The sequence below is a fragment of the Sceloporus undulatus genome, chromosome 2 (assembly GCF_019175285.1).
Source record: "Sceloporus undulatus isolate JIND9_A2432 ecotype Alabama chromosome 2, SceUnd_v1.1, whole genome shotgun sequence".
Lineage (NCBI taxonomy): Eukaryota > Metazoa > Chordata > Lepidosauria > Squamata > Phrynosomatidae > Sceloporus > Sceloporus undulatus.
This window is the reverse complement of record NC_056523.1, coordinates 199,306,794-199,320,012: the sequence shown is the minus strand read 5'-3', so window position 1 is coordinate 199,320,012 and position 13,219 is coordinate 199,306,794. Positions and strand designations below refer to the sequence as shown.

The following is a 13,219-nucleotide window of genomic DNA, read 5'->3' as shown; positions in this document are numbered from 1 at the left end:
CTGTATGTTCTCCCTATCTAGAGCTTGGAAAGTTAATTTTTGGACTACAGCTCCACGAATCCTCCAGCCATTCTGACCAGTGAGGGCAGTGGTGACTCAGCTTTCAGAAAGGGCAAATTACTATTGGTCACAAGCATTATCAGCCACTAGTACTGTTACACATGATCAAATATCCAATGGCAACCTTTGGTGTAACAAATCACATATGCAAACTGTGAAGAAAAAATAGGTTCAATAGAAGTACAAGACCTTGCCACAAACCCAGATGTCAACTCTGCCCACACATCTACTTGGGAAATGTCATCACAGGACTTAATCACATCATCCATAATATTAGAGGCACTTTCATTTGTTCATCATCTAATACAATATATGCCATCCTCTGTCAACAATGGCCTTCACCACTCTAACTTGAGCAAATAGACCAGAGGATAAATGGACATAAATCAGATATTACAAATGGTAATACACAAAAGTCTGTTGCAAACATCCTGGGCATTCCATCTCTAACCTCAGGACAGTTGTCCTTAAACAAACAAACAAAAAACTATTAAAAAAAGATTGGAAAGAGACAAAACTCCAATCCATTAACAGTGGGTTGAACAAAGACAATGGTTTTCTGGCACACTACACATACTACAGTATAATGCTGGTTAACCTGGCAGCCTCATGAGGACACACTTGGCCAATTTATCATATTATCTTTCTAGTTCCAGTCCTCTGACATCACATTCCCAAACTCCTGGCACTATATATTGTCCTCCATTGACCCTGGCCTTAGGTAACATCTTTCCTCCTGCCTTTGTCCCTCAATGGCCATAGTTAAAGCTGAATATGTCACCTAATCATGATACCCACACGTTTTGCAATTCCATAGCTATCCATACAGTCTGATTATAACGGTCTTTCCTGAGCACCATTTCACTCCATGTATTTGAGGAAGTAGACAAAAGGGCTAAACAGACCACCTCTTTGGAATGGCCTGCTGCCACCCCTTTCAGCACCAGTTAGGGCTGTGGCAACTACATGCTGTGGACCCGATCTGGCATTCCTGCAGCGAAAAAGGGAGCCACAAAAAAGCAGCTCCTTTTTGTGCTGTGGAAAGGGCATCTTTGCCACCACAGTGGCACCTTTTGCTGCTCCTTTTGGCACTGCGTCATCTGGATGCAGTGCCAAAGGAGCACTGTGATACTGCCTGCCATGTGGTCAGGCACATGGTATGACGGTGGCAGTAGGGCAGCATCAGGGCATGCGTCGTGTGTACACCATGCTCCCACTCTGCCCTGAAGCCAGTGTACAGCCTCTAAGTCTGTGAACGCTTATCCCACAATATCTTTCACTCAGTTAGTCTCAAGGGTGCTACAAGATCCCTTTGCATAAAGAAGTTGGTTGTGAATATGATACAACTGTTCCAGTATCCAGACTTCTTCTGCACCTATCACTTTTCCTTTAATGTGTTGCTGTTTTTGCATCACTTTCCTTCCTCTTACTTAAATCTTTTCTAAAATCATCACAGCAGTCTGTCTTTCAGCCCTCAAAGTAAAGGGTTCAGTTTCATTTTTGCTCTGCAGCTTTCAAGTGGAAAGGTTATAATGAAGAAAACTACCAAGGAAGTGGCAAAATGAAAAAAGAAATTGAAAAAAGAAAGGGATGGGAAATGAAGGAAGATTATTTTTAAATTATATAATCATAGAAATTGAATTTGATAATTCAGATGCTTTACATCTTGCCTAAAGAACTTTAATAAACTAACTTTTAAGGATCCTGTATCAACTAAAAATAAAAACCTGTTCCCCCCAATATGAAAAGTGAGCTCTGAAATCTAATGCTAAACATCTCAAGTTACTTTAAATATTGAAGCCTCCACATGCTGAAATATAGAGTGAACTAACCCCAAATCATGCAGACATTCAATTATTTTAATTGCTGCAGTTTGATACTTAGCAAAGTATCAAGAGATGTGCCTGCCCCAAATTAATAAGGACAAAATCACCAGCAACACTGCCCCTTCTGCAATATTTATTGTAAGCTGTTCTCTACTGAGCAGTGATGCCACAGCTCAGTATTTGCACAAATTCTATTTCTTCTGTTCAAAGATTTTGAGGCAGCAGGGGTATGCCAAGTCTGTTAGCAGATCCACTCCTGATAGTATTGTATAATGTCCTCCACTCGTCCCAATATCAAAAGCAGGAATCTGAGAGCAAATTGGCAGAAATGGTAGGATAATCTTGGCAACATAATGTAATATCATAACAGATGGGGAATGATTTCCCTCTACTGACCAGGTAAGGGAACTGCAGCTTTAGGGAAGAGGTGGAACATAAAAATGGCCAAGTATCGGGTGCCATTGTTGCCAAAAGGAAAAGTTGACTGAGTTCTGTTTTTACCATCATCATTATTATAATTGTTATTACTCTTGTTATTTGGGGCCTTGGACTATGTCAGCTGTTTAGATTGAAAAGCTCTCATCTTTGAATTAACCTTATTCCATCATTTTGATGTCTTGCATAATGCCCACAGTCCATCTTTCCCAACCTTCACTGCTTTAGTTCTCCCCCTGAGTCAGTCAGGCTAGTTTTCTTCTTGCACCTGTCCATCTTTCCATAGGGCTATTAAAGAGTAATCTCTCCAAGAACATGGCATCCTCTACAAATGGAACATTTATACAACTTCCAGGATTTCGGAGAAACCAAGGACTATATACTTACAGCAATATATACAGCAAATGAAGTATTTTATGTTGCTGAATTTCCTTTGTATCTGGAAGGCTGTCTGGGCCAAACTGCATGGAGACCTTCATAAACCCTGGTGGCTTATTCTTGCCTTCTAGAATTAGAAATGGAAGGAAAGGCTAGTTATGATGATGGTGGGAGGGGCAGGCAGGAACTAGCATTCTTCTTCTCTGTTTCTTTTATTCACATGCATTCTACTTTTTAAGCATACAATTTTGACACTGTGATTTATAGTCAAAACCAGGGATGTGAAAAAGAATGTTGCCATTGCCAAGATATGAGCAGAGACAGGCTGTTCCATATCCTTCAACATGAAAATGGGGGTGGGGATGTGTGGCCAAGCAACATCTCAACACCATCAAGTTGCAAAATTTATTAAGGTGGAAGAACACATAAGCTAGGAGAAAGTGCAGCAGATTGTTTTTACCTGAGGTTACTGGAAAGGCTCTTCCCTTTGTTACCCAAAGAAAGGTGGGGGACTGGGGGTCCCCACCAAGTAGATCAGTGTTAACTTAAATGTTGGGGGAAATAGCTTTGCAAGAGTCTGGGTAACCTTTAGGACCATTGGAATCTGTATATACTGGAAATAACTGATGGGAACTTCATGTCTGGATGAATTAAGAGGATTTTATTTAGAAAAATGCAGAGTGCAATCACACATACACAATAGCAATTCACAGACACAGCATTCAGCTAAATGAAATGGGATAGTGGTGTTTAAAGGATTTAAAAGGGTGATATTTACCTGCCCCATGGAAACTAGGAAGGGCTCAGACTGAGGTTTGGGGTGACACAGAATATACACAGACTGCAGCCTGTGACAACTGTATGCATGAAGATGAGCCAAATCAGGATTTACATGCCCAGTCAAAAGTAAAAAAATAAAATCTTACTAATTAAGCATAGGCATCTCAAATAAAATAAGCATGATTATCTTTTTACACTATCCTACACAATAACACATTTTGCTCTTTAAAAACACATTGAAACAATTTAATAATAGCAGAGAAAGAAACTATTTTGCTTTCTAGAAGTATCATTTGAGGAACTGAGTTCAGTCTGGGGGGTAATCTTTTCAAGTTACAGTTTCATTCACCTGTAGTTGTTGCATCATTTGTTGTTAACTTTCCACTTAGAGTTTCCTATTCCCTTTTAAATAATTGTCTTTAACAAATGTGTGTGTGTGTGTGTGTGTGTGTGTGTGTGTGTGTGTGTGTGAAACAGTTTAAATCATAAGGTGTAAGATAACAGCCATGTTTCATCCCAGGTTATGTAAATTATAAATGGGAAATATCTCTCTCGGTATCTGCATTTGGGTTCCATTTGAGGGGCTGATCAGTCAAGAGAAAACATTGCCCAACACAGATGAAAAAACATCTCCCAGGCACCCATGTTCTGCCATTTCTATTTCAGGAGGTCACTTAACCTTTTTAAGTATCTCCTCACTCTTAGTTTGGAGAGCTGGAATTGTGATCCCCCTATCCCCCAACATTTCACAGATGAAAAGCAGGATACATTGGCCAAATAACATCAGAGTGTGGCCAAAATTGTTGTTGTGTGCCTCCACGTCATTTCTAACTTATGGAAACCTTAATGTAAACCTAGCATGGGGCTTTCTTGGCAAGATTTGTTCAGAGGGGGTTTGCCTTTACCTTCCTCTGAGGCTGAGAAAATGTGACTTACCCAAGTTTGTGATGAAGAATAATAAAAAATAGAAACCCCTACTTTTAGGATATTATCAGATGGGGGGAAGGAGCCATGAGTAAAAGGCATACTCCTGGCAAAGTGGTGCAGTTGTGCTGAGGATTTTCAGACACAGCACATTTATCCAGAACGTAACCCATGAAGATCCTGGAATGCTCCAGCAACAAACCATTCAAGGGAAAGTCCTAAGAATGATTTGTTGCTAAAGCATTCCTGGATCTTCATGGGTTAGGTCCTGGATAAGCAGGACATCATCTGAAAATCTTTAGCACAGGAGGATGCCTTTATTTCCCCTGATTTCCCCTGTTTGATAATCTCCAGGGTTTATAAATTCCCTATTCCTGAGCTTAATCCATGGACCTTGAAATCTTCATTATTTGGAAATGGAAGAATCATATAAAAAATTGATGACACTGGTTCTCAGACCCTTGTCTTCATCTTGTGCTTAACATATGGATAAGAAGAATTTCCTGCTTGATTTACAAGTGTTAATCCCTGATTTTACAAGTACTAATCAAAATCTCTTGCTTCAGTGCAAGACTCCTTGTTGTAAACATCCAAAGTTCCTGTAGACTGAATGCCACATATTATTTACTTTAATAAACAAATTACAACAAACATAGCTATCTCTGGGACAGGTCAGAGGTGCTGATGAATGACAAAGAGAAAGTGTTTTGATCTATAATGTTAATGTTTCCAAGCTTGCAAAAGGGTATAAAAGCTGGACCCTGAGAACCATTCAGTTGTCTCACATTGGACCTTTCCAGGTGGTCCTATTTCTGCAGAAATAAACTTTCTCCCTTCATATCTTGCTTGCATTGCTTCTGCCAATTTGGACCCTCTGCAGCACAGCAAATCTCACTCTTGAGATAAAGTCAACCAGTAGGTTTTCATGGCTGAGCAGGGATTCAAAACCTACTCTCCAGAGTCATATTCCAACACTCAAACCACTATACCACACTGACTCTCCATGGTCAAGATAGCAGACCTTACTAATGAAGAAAAGCACACAAGCTAAGAAAGTCTGTAGCTGTTTGCTCTTGCCTAAGCCTACTGAGATGGGCAAGATTGTTCCACTCCTTTCCCACTGCTGATTGTAGTAAGGGAGGAGGAGGAGAAAAACAGACATTTTTAAAAGCAGCTTGAAAATCAAGATGACAGAAAATTAATCAGGACTGTCCCATCCATAGCAAGACAATTGGAAAGTATGGGCAAGTGATGTATAAGTCTTTTAATCCAAATCTCAAGTCTCTACATTTAAATCTCAAGTTGAGTCTCAAGTCATTGCAAAATTTTAAAGTCAAGTCTCAAGTTGAGTCTCAAGTCTGGGAGCCAATTTTTAACAGAAAAAAGAAGAGTCAGGATGCATTTCTCAAATGGCAAGTCCAACTTAAGTTCAAGTCAGTTACATCCTGTAAGATGTGCAGATGTTATCACCCATATATAAACTCCAGCAAATTGTTGGATTGCTCACCCTGTCCATTCTGGAAAACAAGTATGGGATGCAAAGCCTATTGCATCTTCTATGGACTGTAAGGGCATGGTTGAACTCTTTTTGCTGCTCCGAAAGTCCACGTTGTCTTGGATTTAGTGGCATCATTAGGGGCATGCAGGGGGTGTGGACCGCACTAAGTGACACCTGAGAGGTGGGTGACACCCCGTTCTGTCCTCCTCCCACTGTGTGGGGGGGATGTGCTGCTGCCAGTACCCGCCTCTTCTTTGCTGTCCTGGCTCTGTGTAGGGACACAAAGAAGCAGAGAAGGAGAGGTGACCCAGGGAGTACACATGCGTGAGCCTGGCCCCCTTCTTTGGTGCTCTGGCTAGCTTGTTTGAGCATGCTAGCCAGAGCAATGGGGGAGGAGGAGGAGGGTGCGCCTGCCTCCTCCATCTTTTCATTAGCTCACTCAAGCAAGCTAGCCAAAACAACAGGGGAAGGCATGTCTGATCCCCCCCCTTTTCTGTTAGTCAGAGCACCCAGGAAAGTCATGCACATATGCGTGTGCTCCTCCTCCTCTTCTGGCCATGGGCTGGAGAAAGCACTCCCTCCCTGCTCCTTGGTGTCTATTCATGAGTAGAGTGGCTCTTGGCACTGACATGGGGGGCACTCTTTTGGCCTCATTCCCTATAAGCCTTGCCCACACACCAGGGATATTCTGGGCGCTGATGCCATTGGATGGATTTCTTATAGCCTGATTTGAAATTGATTACAGAACTGTGGTGGAATTTTAATGAAGAACATGATCAATAGGCAAATATGAGATGCAACCTGTTGTGGTCAGGGTCACCATTTCTGACTTTGAAAGGTTGATTCTCATGAAAAATATCTAAGTTCATTTGAATCTGTGAAGTCTACCATTTTCCTTTTCATTTTGAAGCAAAGCTAAGGACTCCCACTACAGATTCTAACTGGATTTCTTATGTTTTTAAGGCTAAGTATATTTCTTTGTGTATATATGTCTCTCTATTTATGTGTATAAAACATTGTGGAGTGTTTCCTATTATTAAAACATGCAAAAAATCTCATCTACTCATTGTTTTCAGAGGTGCACTTTCATTTAATGAAAATATATAATAAATACATTTTATTGATTTAATCAAAATTGTAAATAAATAACATTAAATATAGGCAATAAATAACAGTAAATTTTCAAATTGATTAGCAAGGGAAATACATATTTCAGTCCCCAAACAATAACCAACATATTCAGAGTGCCATCAGAAGAACATTATTGAAAGTGGAACAAAGCTCTAGTCCATTTGTATAATGCGTCCTGATACAAAACAGATGGTCATAAAAGATAAGCAAACATTTTTACTCCATTCTTTTAGATCTTTGTCTTCCTTTTTGGCCTCTTCTATGTCCAGCATAAAAACCTAATTTAGGGAAAGCATTTAGGAAGAGATGAACATGGAAAACAACTCTTTTGTCTTCTAGAAATATCTCATTGGACAACCTGATGAAAACTGAATTATTGGGACACTCGCTTCAACTTGATGTTTCACTCATTTTTTGTTGCATCACTGATTGCAGGTTAAGCTGTAGGGACAAATAAAAGTGATTAGATTCTTTTATTCCTTTATAAATTGCTTACTTTAAAATTTTCTAAAAACTGAGTATTTTGCACCAAAGGGTTAAGATTTTCAGTCAAGATTTTGCTGAAGATATTAGAAACTGAGCTATCATTTTCTGCTCTGTTTTTTGTTTTTACTGAAATAATTTAAATAATTACTGTTTAGTACTGAGTTGTAAGATATATTATGAATTATATCTGTAAAGGAATTTGCTCTTCCATACCATATCTTGGGATGATTGGGATGATCATCTCAATCCAGAGAAAACATTGCTTGACTTGGATCTGGACAATCTCCCAGGCACACCGGCTATATGCTTTCTCTTTCAGGAGGTCACTCAGGCTTCGGAAGTATCTTTTCACTTTCAGCCTGGTGAGCTGAGTTCTCTGACTCCTTGGAGATGCACTCAAGCAGCTCTTCAGGTTCTCACTTTGCTGATCCAGTCCAGCACGGAAAGCGCGTATGGAATCCTCATCCCAAGCCAATGCAGTATAGTTCTGCCTGAAGATGTGGCCTGTTTGCTGGAGGGCTTCTTGAATGGCTGCCTTGACATTTTCCTCCTCAGAGACACCAATATTGGTGGGGAGATCCTCCTTGGGAGAGTAGCTGATTAGATCATCGTTGCACTGCTGGGTGGACCCCATTTTGCTGTTCAGAAGCTCCAGGTGGGCCTGGTTGGCTTCCCGTAGCCTAGTGAGCAGTTGGCCACAGTCCTGAGATGAAGCTTCAATGACCAGGACCATTGCAAGGGCAATGTGCAAAAGCCAGCCTTTGGTGAGCATGGTGGAGCTGCAGGAGGGTGGTTTATTCTGGAGTGCAGAATTTGGAAGATGGGGTCTCCTGCAAGATGCCCTGGAGTGTGTGCCATCCTTCAGCCATGAAGTGTATTTAAACACTCAGAAAATGATGCTTTCCTTTGCCCCTTTCTGTTTAGATTATTTTCAGATCAATGGGAAACTACACAGGATAGTTCCTCTTTTCTCTTACATCTCAAAAGTGTAGTATAGTGTTTGAAAAATTAACCTTTTTTGTTTTAGGGAGCTATTATTGATGCTTCTTAATAAATGAAATCAAATGAAAAGTGATTTTCATTGATAGTATAAAACAGTATTCCTTGCCACTTTAATTAGGGGTTGTTGTTTTTTTTTCAGTTCATCAAACATTCATTTTTTTGGTAGGAAAAAAAATCCTCTTGAAATCTTCTTGAAAAAAAAATCCTCTTGAAATGTCTTATGTTGCTGGGATCAGACAATAACAACTGTCTTTAGCTGCTTCCACATGGTACAATCCAAACAGAACCCAGTGAAGGAGAAATTGGCATGAATGTCACTTACTCACTCGGTTCTGGATCATAGTTCTAACAGTTTTGCATATAGAGTGATTTGAATGTGTTGTCTGTTGTGACTTATCTGAGATGTCTCATCGTCCTCTCAGTACAGCATTCCCATCAGAAGCAATGATTCCCCATAGCCCTAACCACATATTCTGACAGTGAACAGTGGACACTTGGATTACAGTTTATGTGCACACAAAGTAGTCTACACTTTCCATACACATATAGGACAGCTCCAATTTTTGCATTGCATGCTGAAATCCGCTTTTCATTCTATGTATGCTTCACTTCCATAGGGTAGAGCCAAACAGCCTACATTTCCTAGGCTCTGGATGGGCATTTTTCAATATGGGACACTCAAAGAGTGGTCTCTTGAACATTCACTCCCCTCTCCTCCCCTCCTCTCCCCCACTCCCCAGTAGTGTGACTATCTACATAACAAGAGTTTTGTTATTATATTCTGGTATAAAAACAAGTGGTGAAAAGAGTCTTGTGTCCCCTTCAAAAACCACCCTGTTTAATTTAGAAATATTATTATCCCATAATAATAATAATAATAATAATAATTTATTTATATTCCACCTTTTCCCAGAGGAATCAAGGTGGATTACAGCAAAAACTATAATAAATACAAATAACAATAAAATCATTTTTCAAAATCACAATATACATGATGTAGGGAGAGTCATGTCCCTAGCCTAATTTCCACCGCTGCTGGCAGGTGATGTTATGAGGACAAGTGAGAGGCGGCTCCGCTAAATAAATAAAGGAGTCCATATCGTAACAATGATATACCACAGCTTCCCTTCACTACTGCCATGTCACTGGTGCCTCTCACAGGCAAGCCTCCTCTCAAACAGCTGGGCTGGAGTGATGTTCCTGGGCTCAAAGGTCTGTGAGCTGGCTTTTAAATGTGCCTCTCTCACAGGCATGCCTCCCCTCAAACAGCAGGGCTGGGGTGATGTGCCTTGGGCTTCTGTCAAGCTGAGCCAGCCAGATGTCCCAATATGGTATGACTGGTTTCCTGCACTGGGGAGCCCCCTTTCGGCTGCTTGCTGGCAATCTCCCTGTTTGATATTAATTTTATATCAAGGGTCACAGGGGGGTGACTGAGGGCTGGATCCTGGGTTATATCCAGGTTTTGTTGCTTTCTGTCTCTCCTTGGGCAAGGGATAGAAGGAATCTGAGGGGTGGGGCAGAAATCAGGTGAAGAGCTTAATCCATCCAGGGAGGGGAGCAAGGCTCTGCTTTGTTTTTGTGTTGTCTTCAAATGGGCAGAAACCTATCACTCACTCTTCGAGCTGGAGAGACCAAACTGAGAGGCAAAGGGAGGGGAGAGGGGAGGTAGGAAGGAGAGGAAACAGTGGGGATGTTGCAGCAGCAATGGCCCTTTGGCATGGTGTGGAGCACATGGAGGCAAGCGGCAGGGACGCCTCAGCAGCTCTCACTCTTCCTCTCAAAGGAAGACTAATGGGGATGTGGTGGCAACACTCTTGATTTATCCGTGGGCCATATTAAAATCCATCTTGCAGGAGACCCCCTCTTCCACATTCTGCATTCCAGGAGAATGACTTTGATGGTCAAGCAGAACCAACTTTAGGAATTTCATCATCATGCTTCAGGCAGATATACACAGTTAGATGGTTAAGTGGATGAGATGAGAGTGAAATGGGATGCAGGGACGCTTAAAGGGTTGGTTCAACATAAACATGCTGGCATTTGTCTGCAAATTTACAGGTCTGATGGTCTTTTAAGTGTCAAGAGTTGCAGCCCAAGCTTGTCAGAAACAAAATTGCATCATTTCATTTATACTTACATATAAAGATTTAGGGCAACTTCCAGTGTGAATAATCGTGCTATGCCAGTTTATACTTTTAGCTAGGAAATATCTATATGATTTTGAAGCCTGAAATAGCAACGCCATGTAGGTGGATTGGCTCCCAGTTCCCAGATGGAAGTTGTTGGCAATTGTACTGTACAGTATACATGCTAAAAGCATAACAAACATCTAACATGATTTCTTTTTCTCCCTCAGCAAAAGAATACACACACCACTCCTTCAATCAATATTCATCTATCCACTCACCCTCCATTGTATGGATGTAACCACTTTACTCATCCATATCATTCACAAACCAGGTCTAACAAGGGTAAATCAACAGAGTGTAGAGCAGTGATTTCCAAACTCTGGCATTCCTGGTGTTTTGGATATTGGCTACTATGGCAGAGGCTTATGGGAATTGTAGCCTAAAACCCCTGGAAGGCCAGAGTTTGGGAATCACTGGTGTGGAGAAAAGTGATGCTACCCCTGGATAGTGGGTGATAGCAACTTTTCTCTGCTTCTCTTCTTCCTTGCACCTTAGCCTGCTTTCAGTGATGCAAAGAAAACAGCTGAGAGAAACAACCTGTTCAACTTTCACGTGATTGCTACACTGGCCTTGTTATTAGAAAGCAAAACAGCTGCTGTTTCCTCTTCCTCTTAATTGTTTCGCATCCAAAAGTGATAATGAAATCTGCCATCCAGCCTCATTGCACAGGAAGATTGGGGATGCATAGTATCTAAAGATGATACTACAAACTTCATATTGTCAAATAACTAGAATAAACACTGGGATTTTGCAGGACACAAATGTTTTGCAGCCAACTCAAAAACAGGCAAATATTTTCAGAGGTGGACAAAGTGCCTCAGCCCAGACGGATTAGAATTCCCTGAATTGTCCTCTATTGGCTGTGCTGGCCAGGGTTCATGGGAACTGCAATCTAATAAAATCTAAAAAGCTGCTCTTTGTCAACCCTTGTTACACATGCTTATCTCCATAATGACAGAACACACAACATGTCCCTTGACTGCATTTTGTCGGTTACTTGCTGTGCATAAGGGATATTTACCCTCTTTCCAGGGGTGGCATCAGTGTTGTCTGCACATTGCAGATTTAGGTCCAAAACATACGGCAGAAATAATCCAATCTGAAACCTCTTTAACTGTCTTGGCTCAGTGAATTCTGGGAACTGTAGTTTTGTGACACATTCAGCCTTCTTTGTCAGAGAGCTCTGGTGCCACAATAAACTACAATTTCCAAGCTTCTCTAGCACTGAGCCAAGGCAGTTAAAGTGGTCTCAAACTGGAATATTTCTGCAGTGTGTTTTGGCCCTGAGTCTTGCTAAATCTAATCTAAGAGTGAGTGACACTGATAAATCAAGTCATTAAGTGAATTGGAGGGTGAGTAGATAGATGGATATGGATTGATATGCCAGGATATTTATAGTGAACCAGACCTTTAAAGTTCCCTCTCTCTCCTGCATCCCATCCACTGAACCATCTAATTGTCCACATGTACCTGAAGTGTGAAATTCATACTCCTAAAGTATATCTGAGGAAATGGGTTACAGTTCACAAAAGCTCCCGCTGAAAAAATGTGGTGGTTTTGAAGAGACCACAAGACTCTTTTGCCCTATTTGTTTTTATACCAGAACAGAGTAACACAAGTATTTCTTTCAAAACTCTTGTTATGTAGCTAGTCACACACGGAGGTGGGGAGAGTGGCTGTTCAAGAGAGAACCCCTGAAGTGTACCATGCTAAAAAAATGTCCATCTAGAGGATAAGAAATGTGGGATGCTTGCTTCTCTATTCTAAGGATGTGGAGCATACATGGAATGAAAAGGGGATAGCAATGGGCAATGCAAAAGTTGGCGCAGTTCTCTGTAGGCAAAGGGGCCCTAGGGTTCCCCATCTCATGGAGAGAAACTTCTCCTGCCGTAAAGGTGTGCAGTTGAGGCTTCTGAAACTGCAGACTATGTGCACATAAACTGTAATCCAAGTGCCCACTACTCACTTGCTGAATAGGTGCCTCGGGGTAAGGGGGAACCTTTGCTTCTGGTGGGGATGGTGTACTGACTGGACAACAAGACATCTCAGATGATACATCATAAACAGGGCCTTCAAATCAGTTAGATACAAAACTGATACAATAAATCCCCATATTAAGCTGCTTGTTATCAATAGTTGGATGAGTAGGTGCTATTCATGCCAGCCCTTTTTCTTTCATTGGGGTGTGTTCTGAATGGAAGCAGATTCCAGCAACAAAGAGACATTTCAAGAGATTATTTTCCTCGAAATATAAAAGCCTGGTGCAACTGAAAAGAATAGAATTAAAGTGGTAAACAATTCTGCTTTGCACTATTAATTAAAATAAGTTTCCATTTGATCATCATCATCATCATCATCATCATCATCATCATCATCATCACCACCACCACCTCTCTGTAACAAGCAAAAAATCATTTTCTTCAACCTCCACCCTCCTCAAAATGTAGCACTTTTGAGATGTAAAAGAAAAGGGGAACCATCTTGTGTAGTTTCCCATTGATCTGAAAATA

The 13,219-nt window shown here is 41.0% G+C and overlaps 1 protein-coding gene across 1 annotated transcript; it reads right to left on the bottom strand.

Moving 5' to 3' along the window:
• Nucleotides 1-7,699: 7,699 nt before the first annotated feature.
• Nucleotides 7,700-8,290, bottom strand: LOC121920528 (interferon beta-like). The gene has a single exon (XM_042447664.1). It carries the CDS (start codon nt 8,288-8,290, stop codon nt 7,700-7,702), a length of 591 nt encoding a protein of 196 aa, XP_042303598.1.
• Between the last annotated feature and the right edge of the window lie 4,929 nt (nt 8,291-13,219).

Excerpts from the sequence above, each read along its gene's own strand:
- LOC121920528 (XM_042447664.1), bottom strand. The coding sequence starts at position 8,290 with ATGCTCACCAAAGGCTGGCTTTTGCACATTGCCCTTGCAATGGTCCTG.